The sequence below is a fragment of the Erpetoichthys calabaricus genome, chromosome 7 (genome assembly GCF_900747795.2).
Source record: "Erpetoichthys calabaricus chromosome 7, fErpCal1.3, whole genome shotgun sequence".
In the NCBI taxonomy this organism is placed as follows: domain Eukaryota; kingdom Metazoa; phylum Chordata; class Cladistia; order Polypteriformes; family Polypteridae; genus Erpetoichthys; species Erpetoichthys calabaricus.
Genome location: NC_041400.2, coordinates 157,773,385 through 157,792,431, shown reverse-complemented (window position 1 = coordinate 157,792,431; position 19,047 = coordinate 157,773,385). Strand labels below are relative to the sequence as shown.

Sequence of the window (19,047 nt, the reverse complement as noted above, 5' to 3'; positions counted from 1 at the left end):
TACAAAATGCAGTTTTATTTATTAAGGAAAAAATCTATCCAAACCTACATGGCCCTATGTGAAAAAGTAATTACCCCCCTTGATAAATCATGTAGTTAATCACATTTTTTGGAAAGCTGAGTTCCAATTTCACTTGCCACAAGTGCCTGATTTCTGCCAGACCTGTTGAATCGGGAGATCACTTAAAAAGAACCTGTCAGACAAAGTGAAGTAGGCCAAAAGATCCCAAAAAGGAAGACATCATGCCATGATCTAAATAAATTCAGGAAAAGATGAGAAGCAAAGTAATTGACATCTACCAATCTGGAAAAGGGTACAAAGCCATTTCTAAAGGTGAGAGCCATTATCCACAAATGGAGAAAACATGAAACAGTGGTGAACCTTCCCAGGAGTGGCCGGCCTACTCTAAGAGTGTAGCGATGACTCGTCCAAGAGGTCACAAAATTACTCAGAACAACATCTAAAGAACTTTTTTTAAAAAAGAAATGTGTGGTCTGTAAATTACTGCTGTTTGTTCTTTTGTGAGTCACCCTATTTTTTTATAACCTTGAAAATTGTTACATCTAAAGTTAGAGGAAATGGAGGTCACAACAGAAAATATGAATTGCTAGATGGAAAAATTGGTGAGCACAAAATTCAAAACACATTCAAGTGCAAAAAAGAGACAGATTATGTTGCACATCTGTTTACAGGGTAAAATCTTAGTGAATTTATGAAATATGTCAAGTGGCATAAACACGAGCAAAGCTTGGCAGTCAGCAGCTTTGCTAAAGAGTGAGCAAAAAATGAATCCCTCATTTGGTTGATGTGCTGAGCAAGGTCATGTGGTACCTGCAAATAAAGTAGAATGTAGTGACCTCAAATTTTTGCCAAAAGAGTCTAGCTGTGGTCCACTATGATTCAGGAGCTGCACTGAACAACCAGTTGGATTAAATGGTTTTATCACTTGGTTTACTCAACTGTCATCATTATTTGAGTCAAATAACCCTCCTCTGATATATAATGGAAAGAAACAACTCCACAACAGAGCAGAACTCTAGAGGTCTTTTGAAGAAGTTTGAGGCAACGCCAGAAGAAATATGTATAGTCTGCATTTTTCATGAAAAACTAGGGGGCTTTGCCCCCTGCTCGCTTTGCTCGCCAACTCCCCCAACTTGCGTTACGTGCCAGCCATTTTGCGTATGTGGATTTCACTTTCACCAAACAACAAATCTTTTAATTCTCGCGGATATGCCTCTTCATTGGGAAGAAACACTACTTTTCCCTTATGACAACACGAAATAGACTATCTATCAGTCTCCGACTTAAAGTTTAAATCTGAACAATATATTCAATCTCTTTTTGCTGTTCCATTATTTCACCAAGTAATAATTTCTGTTTGTTTGTGCTAAAGTGATCTTTACTATCATTTTTTGAGACTTTCAAATTTTAGTACTTTCTTTATCTCTAACCTGCTCTGCATGTGTTTCACACCAACAATTCTTTACGACGTTCTACTTTGTCATCTTCTCTTTGTCTTTTATTTCCGGCCCCCGGCGTGGTTAAATCTCTTGTTACAAAGTCTCGTCTTGTGGGATGTGAAAGTATCTTTCTGAAAAAGTCACGTCTCGTCCCAGGCTAAAAAGTCTTGTCCTGTTCCAGGGTTTTTTTTATTATAATAGAGAGATTACTTTGTTGTAATGAATTTTGCAAATAAAATGGATTTTGCTGTGATAAGGTGTTTTGAAAACAGCAGTTCTATAGAAAATTGTCTAGGTGTTAAATTATGAATTTCGTTACAATGGAGTTTGTTCTAATGAAATTTGACCCTTATATGTCAGGCTTTACTTCTGCTTTTACAGCTATGGTTTTCAACAAGTCCTTCTGATATTGCAGAATGCACAGGGAAACATGGGTGCAGTCAGTTGGCCTAGGTTATCAAAAGAAGTTTATTTTCTCCATGTATTCTGTTAAATACAGTTGTCTTTTCCTCTCCTTTGCTGTGAAAAGACCATATCTCAATTCTTATATTAATTGGTATTTTATAGTGCTATGGCTTATTTATGCTGGTTATTGAGATTCAGTTTTCTTTTATTATGTGTTTAATCTGAATTGTGTGTTTTTGCATGTATTGTCATTTTCTAACTCACTTAAACCAGACACATTTGGAGCCTATCCTAGCTAGCATAGGGCACAAGGTAGGAACAAATTCGGGACACGGTATGTATGTATTGTTTAGCTTCTAAATGTTATTGCATTGTTGTTATTAATATGTGTAAGCACCCTTAGTTCTTTTTACTCACAGACAATTGGAATTTGCAGCCCAATAATATTTCTTTGCTCTACCCAGTCACATGCAATGACATCCTTTGGGTTTTAAAAAGAACCGCATGTCAGTCACATAGTTCCATGAAATATAATAGAGGGAGTACCTAAAATGTACAGTGTAAAATGAGAAAAGCCTGTCTGCTGTTGCAGGTCCCACCATTTGAGTTAATTGCCCATATTCCAGAAAGGTATCTGCTTACATTCTTCTGAAGCTTGTGTGGCTTAGTGAAGGCTTAGGCCAAATCCCCTTTTATTCACTACTTCTTTTAGAAGTCATATAATAATGTAACCAGTGTTAGACAGGCATGTTTGCCCATGGCAAAAGATAGGTTAAGTCCAAATGCCTGTCTGACAGTTTAAAAGGCAAAGTGTGGAGACAGCCCCAACAGGGAAACCCATTTCTATTGAGTCTAGTAGTATTCTCCTGCCTGTGTATTTGAAATTCTATTAAAATAATCCCTCACACGTACTGTGAGCCCATTTCACCCTCCCTTCCCTCCATTTCTGTACTAGTGCATGCCAGATGTGAATACAAAGAATACTGAAGCCAGAGGATACTATCTTCCCATTAATGTGAAATATACAGTAGTTGTATAATGCTCTCCCATCTGTCATGAGCTTACAGGATCCTATATCTGCCCTTACCCTCTTGTTTTTTAACCCCCTGCCTCTAGATTTCATTGTCATTTATTTTGCTGATCTGCCTATTTTGTCAACTGGATTTCATTGGGACCCATTCTGTTTGTAGTAAACACAATTCATGCAATACAGAAGCATAGCAGTGCCTTCTATGTCTTAGTAAATAAGATTTTTACCACTTTTTGTATGTCTTGATTTGGAATTTTGAGAATCTTTTGACTGGTCACTAACTAGGTTTCGGACTTTGAACATTGATATATACTTAATTTGGTAAGGTATGGTATGGTAAGGTAATAATGCCCAAAGCTGTATTACTAATCTGAAAGCTGCACGTCTGGTTAATTTGGGTGTTGTTATAATTTTCAAGTAAAAAATGTTTATTTTCAATATATTACTCACATTGAATCATTGTGCATAATTTGATCTGCAGTTAATAAGTATCACGTACATTATACAGGGGTAGACAAAAGCAGGCAAGCAATTTGAGCACTTACAAGAATGTACCTAAGTGCACTGTTCCATTGTGACATTCTTTTGAGTTAATAAAGCTATTGTAATAATCATAATCTGTCTGTCTTTCTCCATGCAAACAACTGTACACGTACTTTTGCCCAACCCTTTATTGCTTCGGTATGAATTTTAATCCACTAATAATAAATACACATTATGGCTTAGCATGGGAATGACCCATATTGTTCTAGCATCTCATGATAGGGCTTATTTGTACCTTGTTGACAGCAGGACCTGTATTGGAAAACACTGGTTTAGAAAAGAGTTTATAACTCTTTCATGTAGTTTTGCTTGTGTTATATTAAAGAAAAAGTGGCAATGCTGATAATACAAAATGAACTTAAAAACGGGAAACTGTCAGCAGGAAATTCATTGGGGATTAAGTTTGTCTATTTCTGATTATCTGAACCCTCTTTATAGGTAGTACTTTAATTAATGTCATTTCCAGGAAACAGTGGCATGACTGGTGTATGAAAGGGTGATATATAATATTGTATAATGAAGGAATGACATCATGTTTAATTATAATACTTTGTATACACAAAATAAGAAAATACACAACAACTGAAAATGAATATTAATATATGCACAGTCAAGATTAGTACAAAGAAGAATTACCTTTAACAGTACACAAAATAGAAGTTCAGAATTCAGCAGCATCTCTACTGGTAAAAGAATTCAAAATATTTATATGTCTAGGAATAAGAGTTCCTAAATCTGTTGCTTTTTACCCTTGGGAACCTAAATCTGGAGCCTGATGACAACAGCTAAATTTTAGAAAAGAAAGTGGATGACAATTGACTGACAGAATTAAGTTGGCTTTTTTTCTAACCTGCCTGTGATACAGCTCAGTGCAAAACAATAATCTTACTGGTAATTTTTACAATGCTTTTAGAATAGTTTATGATCTTAATGTTGATAAATATAAAAGCAAATGTAATAACAGATTCAATAAAAGACTTATAAAAATGTAATTACACTTTTGCCCTCTTTAAGAAACAATTCAATTTCCTATGAAAGAATAGCCATGTCTGCCTTTTCTTCCAAATGTATTATTCTCTGTTAAGATTGAAGGTTAACTTTTCATCAATGATTGTCCCTAGATATTTGTAGTCCTTAACCTGGTCCACATTTTCCTTTATAATTATTGTTGATGGAGTGGGAGGAGGGGACCAGCTGAAGAAAATGATCAGACTATTGAACAAACCCATCAACATTAAGTCCATGGCTTTTCTCCTTATCTATATTACTAACCGAGAATGCTAAACCGGATGATGGACGCAGGCACATCCGGCCATGGGCCGTAGCTGCAAAAAGACGTACTGCGCAGGCGCAAAAAGAGTCCGCGAGAGTCGGCTGAGGAGCCGAGAAAGGCGGACAAAAGAGAGCGAGAGAGGCGGATGAGGGTCCGCGAGAGGCGCAGGCGCAAAAAGAGTCCGCGAGAGTCGGAGAAAGGCGGACAAAAGAGGGCGACAAAGGCGGATGAGGGGCCGCGAGTGGCGGACAAGACCACAGAAAAAAGGAGTGAGCACATACAAAAAGGAGTCACACAAGCACCGAAAAAAGGAAAAGGCACATAAAAAAGTACTCAACCGCGGGCAAAGCACAAAACACATTGCACACGAAACTAAACACAACAAAAAAAGAAGAACAGACGAGCGCACAACGGCAAGGCACGACCACCCCACCCCCCCCCTACAGGCACGGGACGAGACGGGACGGGACACACACCAAGAGGGGGATTCAACAAGCCCATGGAAGACAATAAAAAAGAACACAAAACCACCCCACAGACCCTACAAGCAAGGGACGGGACACACACAAAGAGGGGAATTCAAACAAGACACAGGAACACAAAAAGAAAGAAGACGCTCGCGCAACAACAATCCCCCCCACACATCCATAAGAAGTGACACCCAAAGCCACATATTCTAAAGTGAACGTCGACACCCTCACACTAGGCAGCATGGGTGTCGGCGTAGGTGTCAAGCCCATGGGACACAAAAAGAAAGAAGACGCTCGCGCAACAACAATCCTCAACCCCCCCCCATAAGAAGTGACACCCAAAACCACATTTCTAAAGGAAACGTCAATATTAAACATACGTCATCTGAACACCTTCACACTAGGCAGCATAGGTGTGAGCATAGGTGTATCTCCTTACAATAAAGCACTATTAACCGTTCAACTGCAGAAAAGGATACATATTAACAGTGAGTGAGATCCTCCTTATTTCACAAAGCGGTGACAAATCAATTAAAACTACAAAATAGCGCGTCACAAATAATGTACATGCAACAACGCGTCAGTCAAACGCCACAAGCAAAACATGCCCGTCGCGGACATCAACGCCAGACACCTGCTAAATGCTTACGCCAGTTGGCTAACAACGCCTTCAATAATGAGTCCACTATTGAGGAAAATTCATTGGGATTAATGAATGTCATTTGCAATCATTGTCATTCACTTAACTTCCCAGAAGAAACAACTGGCAATACAAATAATGAATTTACACGTAGTTGTCAAAAGGGTAAAATTAGACTGCCTCCTTTACATATAATCACCACGGACCCAGTCTCATTGAAACAAAACCGGAATAAAGCTAGGTCAGAAATTAAAGACAGAGTAGAAAGCAAATTAAAACGTCCTAAACAGGTTGAACAAGGGGGCCACGCACATGGACAGCAGGTTACAGATAATGAAGACCGGAATTCAAAAGCTTGAAAAACATGAGCTCAACTGACCAAAGATACAAACTGAAACGAGAAAAACTACGGGGTCCGCAGAAGTCCAAAATGCACCGCGTAATAGTACGGACGAAGCTCTGTATTACCAGTGGGGGACTCCAGAATGACACGGGCAAACGCTCCGTATTAAACGTGCGTCATCCGGACACGTAGCTGCCCAGCGGGCACGGGTTCAAAACGCCGGGGGTAGGCGAGCGAAGCGAGCAGGGGGCGGAGCCCCCTTGTCTTATAGAAAGCTCACAATGACAGAATCATTTGCAATTTTCAGGATATGTCTGTTCTTGTATGAGCTCCAGCAGTCATTTTTATATATGGTAAATAGAAAAATAGATATGCATTAGCCTTGAGGTAATACTACAGGTAAAGACAATCAAGGAAACGGGCATTAACACTCATTCTCGGTGTTTTGCTACTTAAAAGTAGAGAATCCACCCTGCCAACGTAGGCTCCAACTAGAACTGATCGATCAGTTTGTCAACTAAAATTTGGGTCTGGATTGTATTAAAAGCTGACAATAAATCTATAAACCACAATCTTAAATGTTTTTTGGTCCTCCCAAGAGCTCATACTGTAAATTGAGAAGTATCGCTGTCACATCTTACACTCTGTGCTATGTATGCAAATTGTTAATGGCCCTGGTAGGCCTCAGTTTTGTTTAGCGATCTCTCTTAATCAACTTCTCAAAGGAATTCCTAATATGAAAAGCTAATTCCACTGATCAGAAGTCATTTAATGCTTTTGGTTGTGTAGTGTCTGCTGTTGGAATAACATGTACGTTTCACTTTAATTAGAAAAACTAACTCCTGACCTGAATCTGTTCTTTGGTGACTAAATTTCCCAAGCAAAATCGGGCATCTCAAATCTTATGTAGAATTCATTAAATTTTTGATCTAACTTGAAAGTCAGTTTTAACCCCTGTTAATTCAGCATGATTATTACATTAAACGTGCATGCCAGCCATCACCCTAATGCCATTTCTCAGTGATCCCAGGTTGTCAGTCAGCATTCCATTCTCAATCCTGTTCTTACTAGGGGGCTCCGCCCCCTGCTCGCTTCGCTCGCCATCCCCTGGTGTTGGGAATGACAAAGAGCGTGATGTATGAATGAGATATAGAATAGTGTGAAGGTGTAGATGATGCAAATAGAAAGCAAACAATAAAGTGTGTGGCACAGTGTAAAGGTTTATTGGAAAATTTCTTTGCACACGCCGTTTAAGTGTAAAAGGTAATTCCAGGTCAGAACTTGTAAGGTCAATGAAGATGGTTATTGTCGTGATCAGAGTCAAGTTTGTCAGAGCTTAGAAAGAATTGTGTCTCTCCAGGAAGTAATGCAATGACTTGGGTATTTATGTTTTCCACATTAATATTTTTTGGACATAATATAGTGCGTTGTGTTAAAAGGGGCATTTGGTCTAATGAGATTGCTGTTCCAAATCTGTCTGTAACTAAGTCGGCGCAGATAAAGGCTTGAGGAATTGTAATAATATCTGGGAGAAGTCTATCTGTATTGGTGAGTGTACCATCTCCCAGTTGTAATAACCAATTGTTATGATCTGGATGTGGACATCGCATGTTTTGTACTAACTGTATCTTTTGAAAGCAATGCCAATTGTCTGCGTATTTTAAGGTGCACTGAACAATAGCTGAGCGCATGGAATGTGGAATAATAGCTAAGCACTGTCTAAAATCTCCTCGTAATAAAAGTACCTTTCCTCCAAAGGGAAGATTATTATTCATAAACGTTTGTAGAAGTTTATGAATGGTGTTGAGTAAGTGAGTGGATGCCATTGTACATTCATCAATAATTAACAGTTTTGCAAGACGGATGCCATGTGCAGTGCCACTGTTAATGTTCATAGTGGATATCGATTTGTAGGATCTAATGCAGTTGATAAAGATTTCACTTTCAGGTACATCGTTAGTTAGAAGCTTCTGTAGATATTCAGGATATGAATGTAAAGGAGGCAGTCTAATTTGACCGTTTTGATAACAACGTGTAAATTCATTACTTGTATTGCCAGTTGTTTCTTCAGGGAAGTTAAGTGAATGACAATGATTGCAAATGACATTCATTAATCCCAATGAATTTTCCTGAATAGTGGACTCATTATTGAACGCGTTGTCAGCCACCTTTATTTATTTTGTCCCTTCGCTGCCGTTTCTGTATGTCTGAGGCGGGAGGTGTTTCGTTTTGAATCCGTGCCTGTTTCGATGCAGCACTTTGAGACGCGCGCTGTATGCGCGTTCAGTGTGTCTGTCCATATGCGCTCGTTTCTGATAATGTGTTAGTTGAGCTTTGCGTTTTTGGAGCCGAGACATTTTTTCTTCCGGAGGTTCAGAAGCGCGTTGTAAGCGCCGCCGTGTATTTTGTTTTTTCATGCGGGTTCGTGTGTTTGGTCCCGTTATCCGAGCCGTATCGTTTTGTACCTGTGATCGTGTATTTATGACTTGTTTGTTCTTCAGCGTGAGAAATATGGATAAGTAATAAGGAGGATCGCACTCACTGTTAATATGGAGCCTTTTCTGCGGTTGAACGGTTAATAGTGCCTTATTGTAATGAGATCCACCTATGCTGCATAGTGTGAACGTGTTGAGATGACGTATGTTTAATACGGACGGTTCATTTAGAAATGGGGCTTTGTGTGTAGATTTGTGCATATTTGCGTTGTTGATTTGTTTCTGGGTGCACCGTTCCAATGCGATGCAATATTTGTCCACATATGCGAAAGCAGTATGGGCCATTGCCTTTTGGTGGCCTGATATTTACTGCAGTAGGTGCAAAAGCAAATGAACTATTGTAGGATCTAATGCGGTTCATAAAGTTTTTACTTTCAGGTACATCGTTAGTTAGAAGCTTCTGTAGATATTCAGGATATGAATGTAAAGGAGGCAGTCTAATCTGACCCTTTTGACAACAACGTGTAAATTCATTACTTGTATAGCCATTTGTTTCTTCAGGGAAGTTAAGTGAATGACAATGATTGCAAATGACATTCATTAATCCCAATGAATTTTCCTCAATAGTGGACTCATTATTGAACGCGTTGTCAGCTAAGTGGCGCAATCGTTTGGCAGGTGTCTGCGGATGGTTCCTTTAGAAATGGGGTTTTGGGTGTCACTTCTTATTGATGTTAGTGTGTTTGTGGGTCTGAATCGTCGTTGTTGTGAACGTTTCGTGTGCCATGTCCGTAGTCTGTCCCGTTTCGTCTCTAATGGACTTGGGGTGGCGGTCACGGCTTCTTTTTTTTTGGTGTGGTAGGAGCTTGTTGAATCCTCCTCTTTGTGTGCGTCCCGTTTCGTGTGCAATGGGATTCGTGCGGCGCTGTGTGCTTTGCTGGCGTCTGGGGGGGATGTTGCTTGGAGGGGGTGGTGGGATTGGTGGGGCGCGAGCGTCTTCTTTCTTTTTGTGTGCCAGGGGCTTGTTGAATCCTCCTCTTTGTGTGTGTCCAGTCCGTTGCTTGTGTGATGGGGGAGGCTGGGTTGCGGGTTCTTTTTTTTTGTGTGCCAGGGGCTTGTTGAATCGTCCTCTTTGTGTGTGTCCCGTCCGCTGCTTGTAAGGGGGGGGGGGTGCTTGGAGGTGGGTGTGGGATTTGTGGGGCGCGAGCGGCTTCTTTTTTTTTGTGTGCTAGTTTTGTGTGCAATGGGCGCTGTGTGCGTTGCCTGCGTTTGACTCCTTTTTTCTGTGGTCGCGGCCGCCTCTCGCGGCGCCTCATTTCTTGGGGCGCCTGCGCAGTACGTCTTTTTGCGGCTACGGCCCATGGCCGGATGTCCCTGCGTCCATCCGGTTTAGCATTCTCGGTTAGTAATGTGGATAGTTCAGCTTTGCTTACTGAATTTCACATTTCACTTCCTTTTGTAGTTCCTTCAGTTCAGTTAATGTTCAAAAATATCTAGCTGCAGGACTTCAGAAACATTGTCCACATAACAGCTGTATATCTTGCAAAGTCCGCACTTCTTTCTGAACACTGCTTCCTAAAATAAAGTTTGAAGAATGGAGAAAAAACATGCCAAAATTGAAATGAGCTGACTTGGAAGCCAGGAAGGGTTTGAAAAGAATGCCACTTTGTATTTTATACCCTGTCCCACCAAACACATTGGTTGAAATATACTAATAATCCATTTTGGTCCATCCACTACCAGAAAACCTTTCTCATTGTAACCTCTTCTTTCACATTTGTAAATGACACTCTTTATATTGTTTTGTGCACAGTCCTGAAGTCATACTCTTCCTGTATTCTTTTAAAATGCCCACACTGGAGAAAAGCAAGCAAGCAGCTAAAAACATATACACCGCATGACAATTTACTATGCTTATCAGACAACTATAGCATCATCTTATTATTATTTGAAAACTGAACCATACAAGAAAAGAGGTTTGATGTCTCCAAAAGGCTTCACTGACCTCCTTTGCATGCCTGGAAAAGGCCTCACTCAAACTGGCAACTCCAGCTTTAAAGACCTGCTTCAGCCTATGCATGTATGAAAGGGTTTAGGTCTTAGAATAACATTAAATTCCCCAAAATATCAAAATGCTCTGCAAGGACAAAAAAAGTGGAGAAACCTTTGGCTTGCAGTGACCGATATACATAAAATAATATTTATAAATATAGAGATTTATTAACAAGACCTGGAAAATAACAAAATGTTCAAAAAGAGAAAAAAAGTCAGTCAGTCATTTTCCAACCCACTATATCCTAACACAGGGTCATGGGGGTCTGCTGGACAAGTCCAAAAACACAATCTGAAAGAATAATCCAATAACAGAATGTAAAATAATTAAAACTCCTGCAAATTTAAATAGAGAAAACAACAGTCACTTGACTGCACAAGCCTTCAATGTGCCATGCCTGTACTCTCCATCTGCTTTGACTGAAATACAGCTTGGGTATGGTGATATTAGGAAGCCCCCACCTCTTGAGGTATGACCCACAAAACACAAGAGGGTTAAGAGAATATAGATTTACACATAGAAAAATAAAATACACTATCCATCCATCCATTTTCCAACCTGCTGAATCTGAACATAGGTGGAATACTATAAAAATAAAAATAAATAATTATATTAAACATATAAAAATACTTTAAACTAGAAAGTCACCTATGCTTTAGACACTTGCTGATGGAGTGTCCCATAAAATTGTCTTCTAGATTAGGATTGGCAAAGTATGTGCTGTTCAGTATTTTTCATTATGCCACCATACTATTGCTGTGCTACTTTTTAACAATGATTTTTGTCAACTTTTTCTGAGGACATAAACTTAGAATATTTGGGTCATGGTATTGATAATACCTCACATGTACAGCACACTTCAGGAGACAAAGGAAAAAGTCTAAATTATTGTAAACAACAATAATTCATGGTGTTCATAGGAAAGGCAGTGAATAACATCATGAGGTAGAAGTACAGAATAAACAAGAATAGCTGCATCAGATGTTTGAAATGTTAAAACGTGCTTCAATTTAAATGTGTAAAGTCTAAATATTCTTGATTGTAATAGAACTTTTGTCATTTTTCACCCTCTGGTAGAGGTCCATAGGGGTCTGGGTCTCTAGTAACGGATTCAGAATAAGATCATTATCAAATCATTGACATTGAAATGGTCTAAAATGATACCACACTTGTTTATGATTGAAACGTGTCATTTTTAACTTTCTGGGAGTCGATTTTAGAGAGCTAGAGCCACAGATAAAGCATCAAATATCTAAAATGTTATCATAATTATTTACAGCAATCTTGAAATAACGTAAAATGACATTTTTTCAAATTTTCTGAAAAAGAATGTCTTTGACCCCTCATATTCGATTAGGGAGTAAATCACTGGAGTTCTTTGATATGGCATGTACCACTTCATGTACCACTTCACTTTTTTACTACTTCTGATAATTTTTGATGAAGACACCCTTTGATTTACTCTTTATCATAAGGGTGTAATTTCCTGTAAATATATGGTCCAAAAAATGTCTAAAAATTAGGTTTATTTTGGGGTTAAAGAACCAAAAGTAGGGGGAACCCCAAAAGGCTCAAGGTCTTGCATACCTAGACATCATGACAAGTTATATGGTATATCATATGTGGGGGATTTCTAATACCAGTGAATGAGGAGGCAATGGACAAAAAAAACTTGAAGTGATTCAAAAATGTTCATAAGTAATTCTTTTGAACACAATTTACAAAAATATTTAATCTTAAATCTTACAGTGCCACTTACTGGGACTTTCAGCTTTTACTGCATATTTGATGAAAATTATCTGTTTAAACAGGTGTCATACTGACAAAGGGAGGTGCACTTCCTTTCATCCCTATTCCTGGAATAATGGATAGGAGGCACATCTTGGCCTAGCTTACACTTATGTATTTTTATGTCCTGCTTAAATTCCTGAATTATCCTACCTCTAATCACCAACTAACTGTTTTAAATTTTCTGTGCTTAAAATGTACAACTCGGTATGGTATAAAACATGGAAACAGTGTTTGATGTAAACCTTACATTGTCAGAAAAACATTTATTAATTTGTTATTCCTAAAATTCCATACTATGTTTTAAAAGGATACTGCTTCTGAGAATGTATCAAAAAACAGAATAGTATTTGTCCTTGTCATTTCCAGGATATAAGTCAGTAGTAACTTTTTTTTCTTCTTTAAAACAAGGTGTTTGGCAGTGCTCCACCCAGTACAATGACAGAGAAGTTTTCAGATCTCCTGCAGTTTACAACACAGGTGTCCAGATTAATGGTGACGGAAATCCGAAGAAGGGCCTCCAATAAATCAACAGGTATGTGCTACCTGGGATTTCAGAAATGACATGTGTGTGTGTCCAACTTCAGCTTTGAGTATGTGAAACTGATTTGTTCAGTGCCTTTTATTCAACTACAGTGTTGGGGACATTGGCATTCATTGTTGATTTATTTCAGAGGTCTTTAACTATACATCATTTCACTATTAACACTCCATTGAAGACTTTTGTTTTTTTTAATGAACACAACATGCTGTGTTTGATGCCGCTTTCAGTCAGTTTACAGTATCAGTGTGGTCAGACAGGCCATTACGTTACATATATATTATTGGATAGCCTTTGCCAACACTTACTCTGAATGGGTAAAGGTTTGTGGACATCTGACCATCACACCTGTATGAGCTTTTTGGAAATCCCATTCCAAAACCATGGGCATTACTATGGAGTTGCTCCCCACCTTTGCAGCTGTAAGGTTGAGATCAGGACTCTGTACAAACCATAGGAGATGTCTTTATGTGCCTGGCCATGTGCACAAGGCACAAGTTGTGCTGGAACAGAAAAGGGCCTTCCTAAACTGCTGCCACAAAGATAGAAGCATACAGTTGTGTAAGATATTTTTGTATGCTGTAGTATTAACAGTACCCATAACTAGAACTAAGTGGCCATGCCCAAATCCTGAAAAACTTCCCCAGACCATTATCCCTCCTCCACCAAACCTTATAGTAGGCACTATCAGTCCAGAAGGTAGTGTTCTTCTAGAATCTGCCAAACACAGACTCGGCCATCAGACTGACAGATAGTAAAATGTAATTCATCACTCCACATACTACATTTCCACTGCTCTAGAGTCAAATGGTGTCTCACTTTACATTACTCCAGCCAAAGCTTGGAATTGTGTATGGTGATCTTAGGCTTGTGTGTAGATGCTCACCCATGGAAAGTCCATTTCATGAAGCTCTCATCTCACAGTTCTTGAATTAATGTTGTTTCCAGGGGCAGTTTTTTCAACTATCCTGCTCAATTACTATATGTAGATTTTTGCTTATCTTTGTTTTTGGCATCCGATCCAGTTGAGCCTGTTAAGACTTTTAATGGAAAAAGCACTTTACTATTCACATAAAATGGTGTGTCCTCCTCAACTGAAATCAATGTCTTCAACACTTAAATCAGATGTGTGGACTTCCTGTGGATTCAGAGAGTACATCAGTAAAGAAAAGCTGAATAAAACCAAAGCTGTATGTAAGCTATGCAACTCGGAAGTTAAGCATTGTTGTAACACATCCAGTTTGAGAAATCATTTATCTCAATGTTACCCTTAAACAATCTTCAGTCAACATCCAAACAAGTAGAGCCTAAATCTACACTGGAGATGGGGTTTAGCTCCAAGCTTCCGTTTGCCTCTTGCCTAAAAAATAACAGCGTTTGTAGCAGTTTTTAACTCTAAAAATAAAGAGACCCCACACCATTGTTGAAAACAAGAGCTTTTGACAAATGGTACAGGTTTTGGAACTGCGGTATGCTGTACCAAGCAGAAAGCAAGTGAGTGAAGTTATTGTACCTAAGCTTTATTAAGTTCTTATGCAAGGCATTGCCACATCTCTCAGATCAGTGGAGCGGGCAGACCTAATTTGGCAATAGCTGGACATCCAGGGCAGCAGATTTCTATGTGACAATCACATGTCACTACATTAAAAACAATGTGGCAGATGTGTTGCAGACAGCCACACCAAGAGCAATCTCACTACCAATATGCAGAGCTGCTGAGATGGCTGGGTGGTGTTTCAAAAAACATTTCTAGCATCTCAGATGTGCTGTTCCATCACGTGATCCCTTCAGTAACATGTTTGTGTGTTCGAAAGTCCAATAAATGTGCTTTCTGGTTAAGCATATTACTAGCAGCTCTAGATGCTTGTTTCCTTTTTGTCATAGGAGGAACTGTGAGGACACATTTTCGAGATGGATTAATGTTACTGCCACACGTGAGCAACTGAAGATATGTGTGACTTGTAGAATTATACAAGGACATGAGTCTTCTCACTGTATCTTTAATTTTTACTTATTCAAGATTATTTTAAATGTCAAATAGGGGAATAAATTTGGCAAACAGTTTAGCTGAATGGTGTCTACATGGAGATTCATAACACATGAAAAGGTTGCTGAATAATATACTTATTATTTAAGCAATTTTTGATTATTTCATAGTAATGTTATTTTCAAGATGATATGTACATTTTATAATGTAGATGCCATTACAAAGTATTAAAACAAGGAGCCCCCATATTTGTGGACTCTGACGTGCAATGTTGTGAAAAAGTTTTTTTTTTTTTTTTTTAATGAGCAATGATATTTTGTTCCACATCTTGCAAATACTGATGTTAACTGTTCATTATTAATCAAGTATTGCTTCTTAAATGTCATTTTATGGTTGTGCATTGTTATGAAGTCCCCATGTAGACACCCTTCAAATAAAGTATTACTGAAATTTGTCACATTATATTAATGTTCTCTGTGCATGGTTAAGTAATCTCTATAAAAGCCAGCACTTCAAATATAGCAGTGCACGCTAATTCAATCAAGATAAACTCGATTGTGAATCGAAATGGAGACATCAGTGCTGATACCCAGCCCTAGTGGATATGCTTGATTTTGATATACAGTATGCTTGATTTTTATGCTCCTGTTAACAATGGATACAGCTGAAACACTTGAATATAATAATTTTGAAATACTTTTAGCCATATAGTGTATGTCTAGTTTTTAAAATCCCAGTCCTCAGGCAGCTAGGCAATAGTGTGGTTTTTTTAAGAGCTATAAATGGATATAAGAAAAATGTAAAAAGTTCCTGCAAATTGTTGCTAGAAGAATTGTCTTTTCGGTGTTAAGACTGGCAGGAGATCATGTAACGAAAGGCAAGCACATTAAATTTTGAAAATGATGGCATAATAGTGATCTTAAGAGGCACTGGTATGTTGTTATTACCTTGCAATTACATCTGACCTGGACCATATTTTGAATGAAGTTTGTGCCTTTTGGCGACTATCATTTAAACAATAATATACACCACGTGTGTGTGTGTGTCTGTGTGTATGCATACATACGTACATAATCTATTACTGTGCCACTTCAAACTCAGTCCTTGACAATGGAATATTAACTCCTTCACTATGCTGAATATTCTCTCAATATTTACATTATCACACATATGCAGTATACAGTATATATGTGTGTATATCACTTACGTATGTCAACTTCTCTTAGGAGACATGCAAGTAAGAATTCAGTTGTGTTGAGTAGACATTTCAATAAACTTGACTTGATTTGAATGGGGGATCAGTCCTCAATTCAGTCATGTACACCTGCTTTTTTATTATTATTATTTGCATTTTTGATAGTATGGCACAATTTTGTTGCAATGGCTCAGTAGTTAGTGATTGTGATTTAAAGCTTAAGAGTTATAATAATAATAATAATTCTTTGCATTTATATAGCGCTTTTCTCACTACTCAGCGCTCAGCAATTGCAGGTTAAGGACCTTGCTGAAGGGCCCAACAGAGCAGAGTCCCTATTGGCATTTACGGGATTCGAACCGGCAACCTTCCGATTGCCAATGCAGATCCCTAGCCTCAGAGCCACCACTCCAAGTTCATTTATAGGCCTTGTTCTTTGTCTATATGAAGTTTCCACCTTCAACTTGTGTCTTTGTAGGTTTTTTTTTTGTTTTTCAAGATACTCAACTTTTCTAACCACATTCCAAAGAAAGCATAATTGGTTGATAAGCAGCTGTGAAAAGTGTGGGTGAGTGCATGAATGTACCCTGTGGCAGACTAGGATATTGTCTGGTGTTGGTTTCCTTCTTTCACTGACTGCCTGTGACATTGAACTGGAGAAACGAATAAGAAGATGAATGGGTGGATTTTTGAAGGGTTTACAAGTTATTTATTTATTTTTATCACTTTTACTGCCTAACATGGTCTGTAAGGCCCTGTCCACATGGACATCTGAACTGAACATTTTTCTGCCGTCTCAGCACGGATTGAACACCATGTGTTTTTCTGCTCATTGCAGTGAATCAGACCATCCAAATGGGCTTTCATCACTTGCATTTGTTCGGATTCGCGTTTGGAGGACAGCAGAAAAACATCGCATGCAGCTTTTTCTTGGTGTCAATTTCTGCCGAAATCCCAATGAGCACAAAGAAAAGTTCTTTATTGCGTGTACATTTCGTTCATTTAACGTTCTGGAGGACTGGATATCCAGGACAATTAGGGAACTGGCAGAATCCTTCAGCAATATCAGTCCACAGCTGTTCTGTTGGCTCTGGCATGATAAGACACTTGAAACATTCTCACAGCACATGACATGTTTCATGCACAATTTTCTGAATGGTGGACTTTCTTAGTAGATACTGGAAATGTAAGGAAGAAAAGGATTAAAATAATATAAATAGGGTATATTATATATATATATATATATATATATACACACACACATTATCAAAGAAATAGTAATGATGATAATGGAGAATTCAAAACAGTTTATAGGTTTGTGCTAATTTCTTAACTTTAGCTATAATGGATTATTAATGCTAGTGAGTGAGTGCATACACAAGTACTGTTTGCATATTGCTTAACTCAAGGTGACAAGTAGTCTCTCTTCAGGGCTAACACTGACTTGCATATTAGTTTACCAGTGTGTAATACAGTGTTGTACAAGCTGCAGCAGGCAATCAAAACTCAAAACTGACTCAAGACCTTATGTGGAAATTGTTGCATTTGTTCATAGATTACACAAAATCTTCCTTTCTTCTTAAATGCTTAGGTCGTTCAGAACACATTCATTTAACCAAGATTTGAACGCTCATGTGTACAGGGCCAAATCAAGCAATCTCAGGGAATTATATAACTTGCATAGTCTTCTTCAAAATGCTCCTAAGTTATTATTGATTCCTGCCCAATGTCAAACATCTTCATTTTGAAGTGCTGATGAGCAGTTTTGTGCATTGTCAGAGTTGAAGACTACACCCAAAATGAAGTGAAAATCGAACAGGGTGATACTGTGTCAGTCAAATAATGTCGGTACAGTTGCCAACACTGAGTGATACTTGGAAAATGTTGAAGAACTGCTTACCATTAGAAAAATTTTGACTTTATAATGAAGAATTGTTTTTTCATTTTTTTCTAAACTGACATCAACAAAAGATAAATTGTGTAAGTCATATGTTACAAAACTATTATTTATTTTTATGGTTTGTGATGAATTAGTGGGCATTGAGCTAAAAGCAGGGAAAAAGCCCAGAACGGGTGTCAGGCCATCACATCTCACACTCACATTTATGCCAAATAACCAAACACGTGTCTTTGTGGATGTGAAGCTAAAATCAGAGTACCTGGAGAAGAACCCTTTAGACACAGCAGATGGTGTCCTTATGTGGGATTTGTGCTCAGATTGCTGGTTTCATAAAGCTGCAGCACTAACCACTATGCCATTTTGCTGCCTCAGCATCAAATCGCATCACATTGAAATTATGCTCACAATGAACAGATATATTTGTTATGCTTACTTCTGTTGTAATCTTTCTTGATAGAGGCTGCAAGTCGTGCAATAGTTCAGTTTCTGGAAGTTAACCAGAGTGAAGAGGCAAGCCGAGGGTGGATGCTGCTTACTACTATCAACTTACTTGCATCTTCTGGACAGGTTTGTGACATGTGGCATGTTTTTACCAATTTGGAGGAATTTAATGAATCAAATTTTCAATAACAATAAGGACAAGTGGTGTATACAGTATGCACATTATTTATCTGTAGTTGGGTATAGGTGCAAGATTTGTAAAGCCCACAGTGGATGAATAGCTCTTTAATTTGGCATTGCAAGCCACTTGAACACATTGAATTTTGGGCTACATTCACACTGTAGCGAAAACTGACCCAGTTCAATTTTTGGCTTACATCAAATTTTTGCTTGGCCGTTCAAATTAATTTTGTATGCAGTCCATAATCAATATGAACAGTAACCAATATCTATCTTAAATGTGCCCTGTATGCACAAAAAAAGTTTTTCAAACAGATGTGACCTAATAGATCACTATTATCTATGTTCCTAAACCTAATTATA

General features: G+C 38.3%; 1 protein-coding gene across 7 annotated transcripts in view; it reads left to right on the top strand.

The window, feature by feature from the left end:
- wdfy3 (WD repeat and FYVE domain containing 3) overlaps nt 1-19,047 on the top strand; it is a 355,632-nt gene that overhangs the window by 122,106 nt on the left and 214,479 nt on the right. For all 7 annotated transcript variants that reach the window (XM_051930197.1, XM_051930199.1, XM_051930198.1 and 4 more), the window contains exons 3-4: nt 12,852-12,975; nt 18,521-18,630. In XM_051930197.1, coding sequence (XP_051786157.1) covers nt 12,852-12,975; nt 18,521-18,630 — 234 coding nt within the window. The remainder of the gene's footprint in view (nt 1-12,851; nt 12,976-18,520; nt 18,631-19,047) is intronic.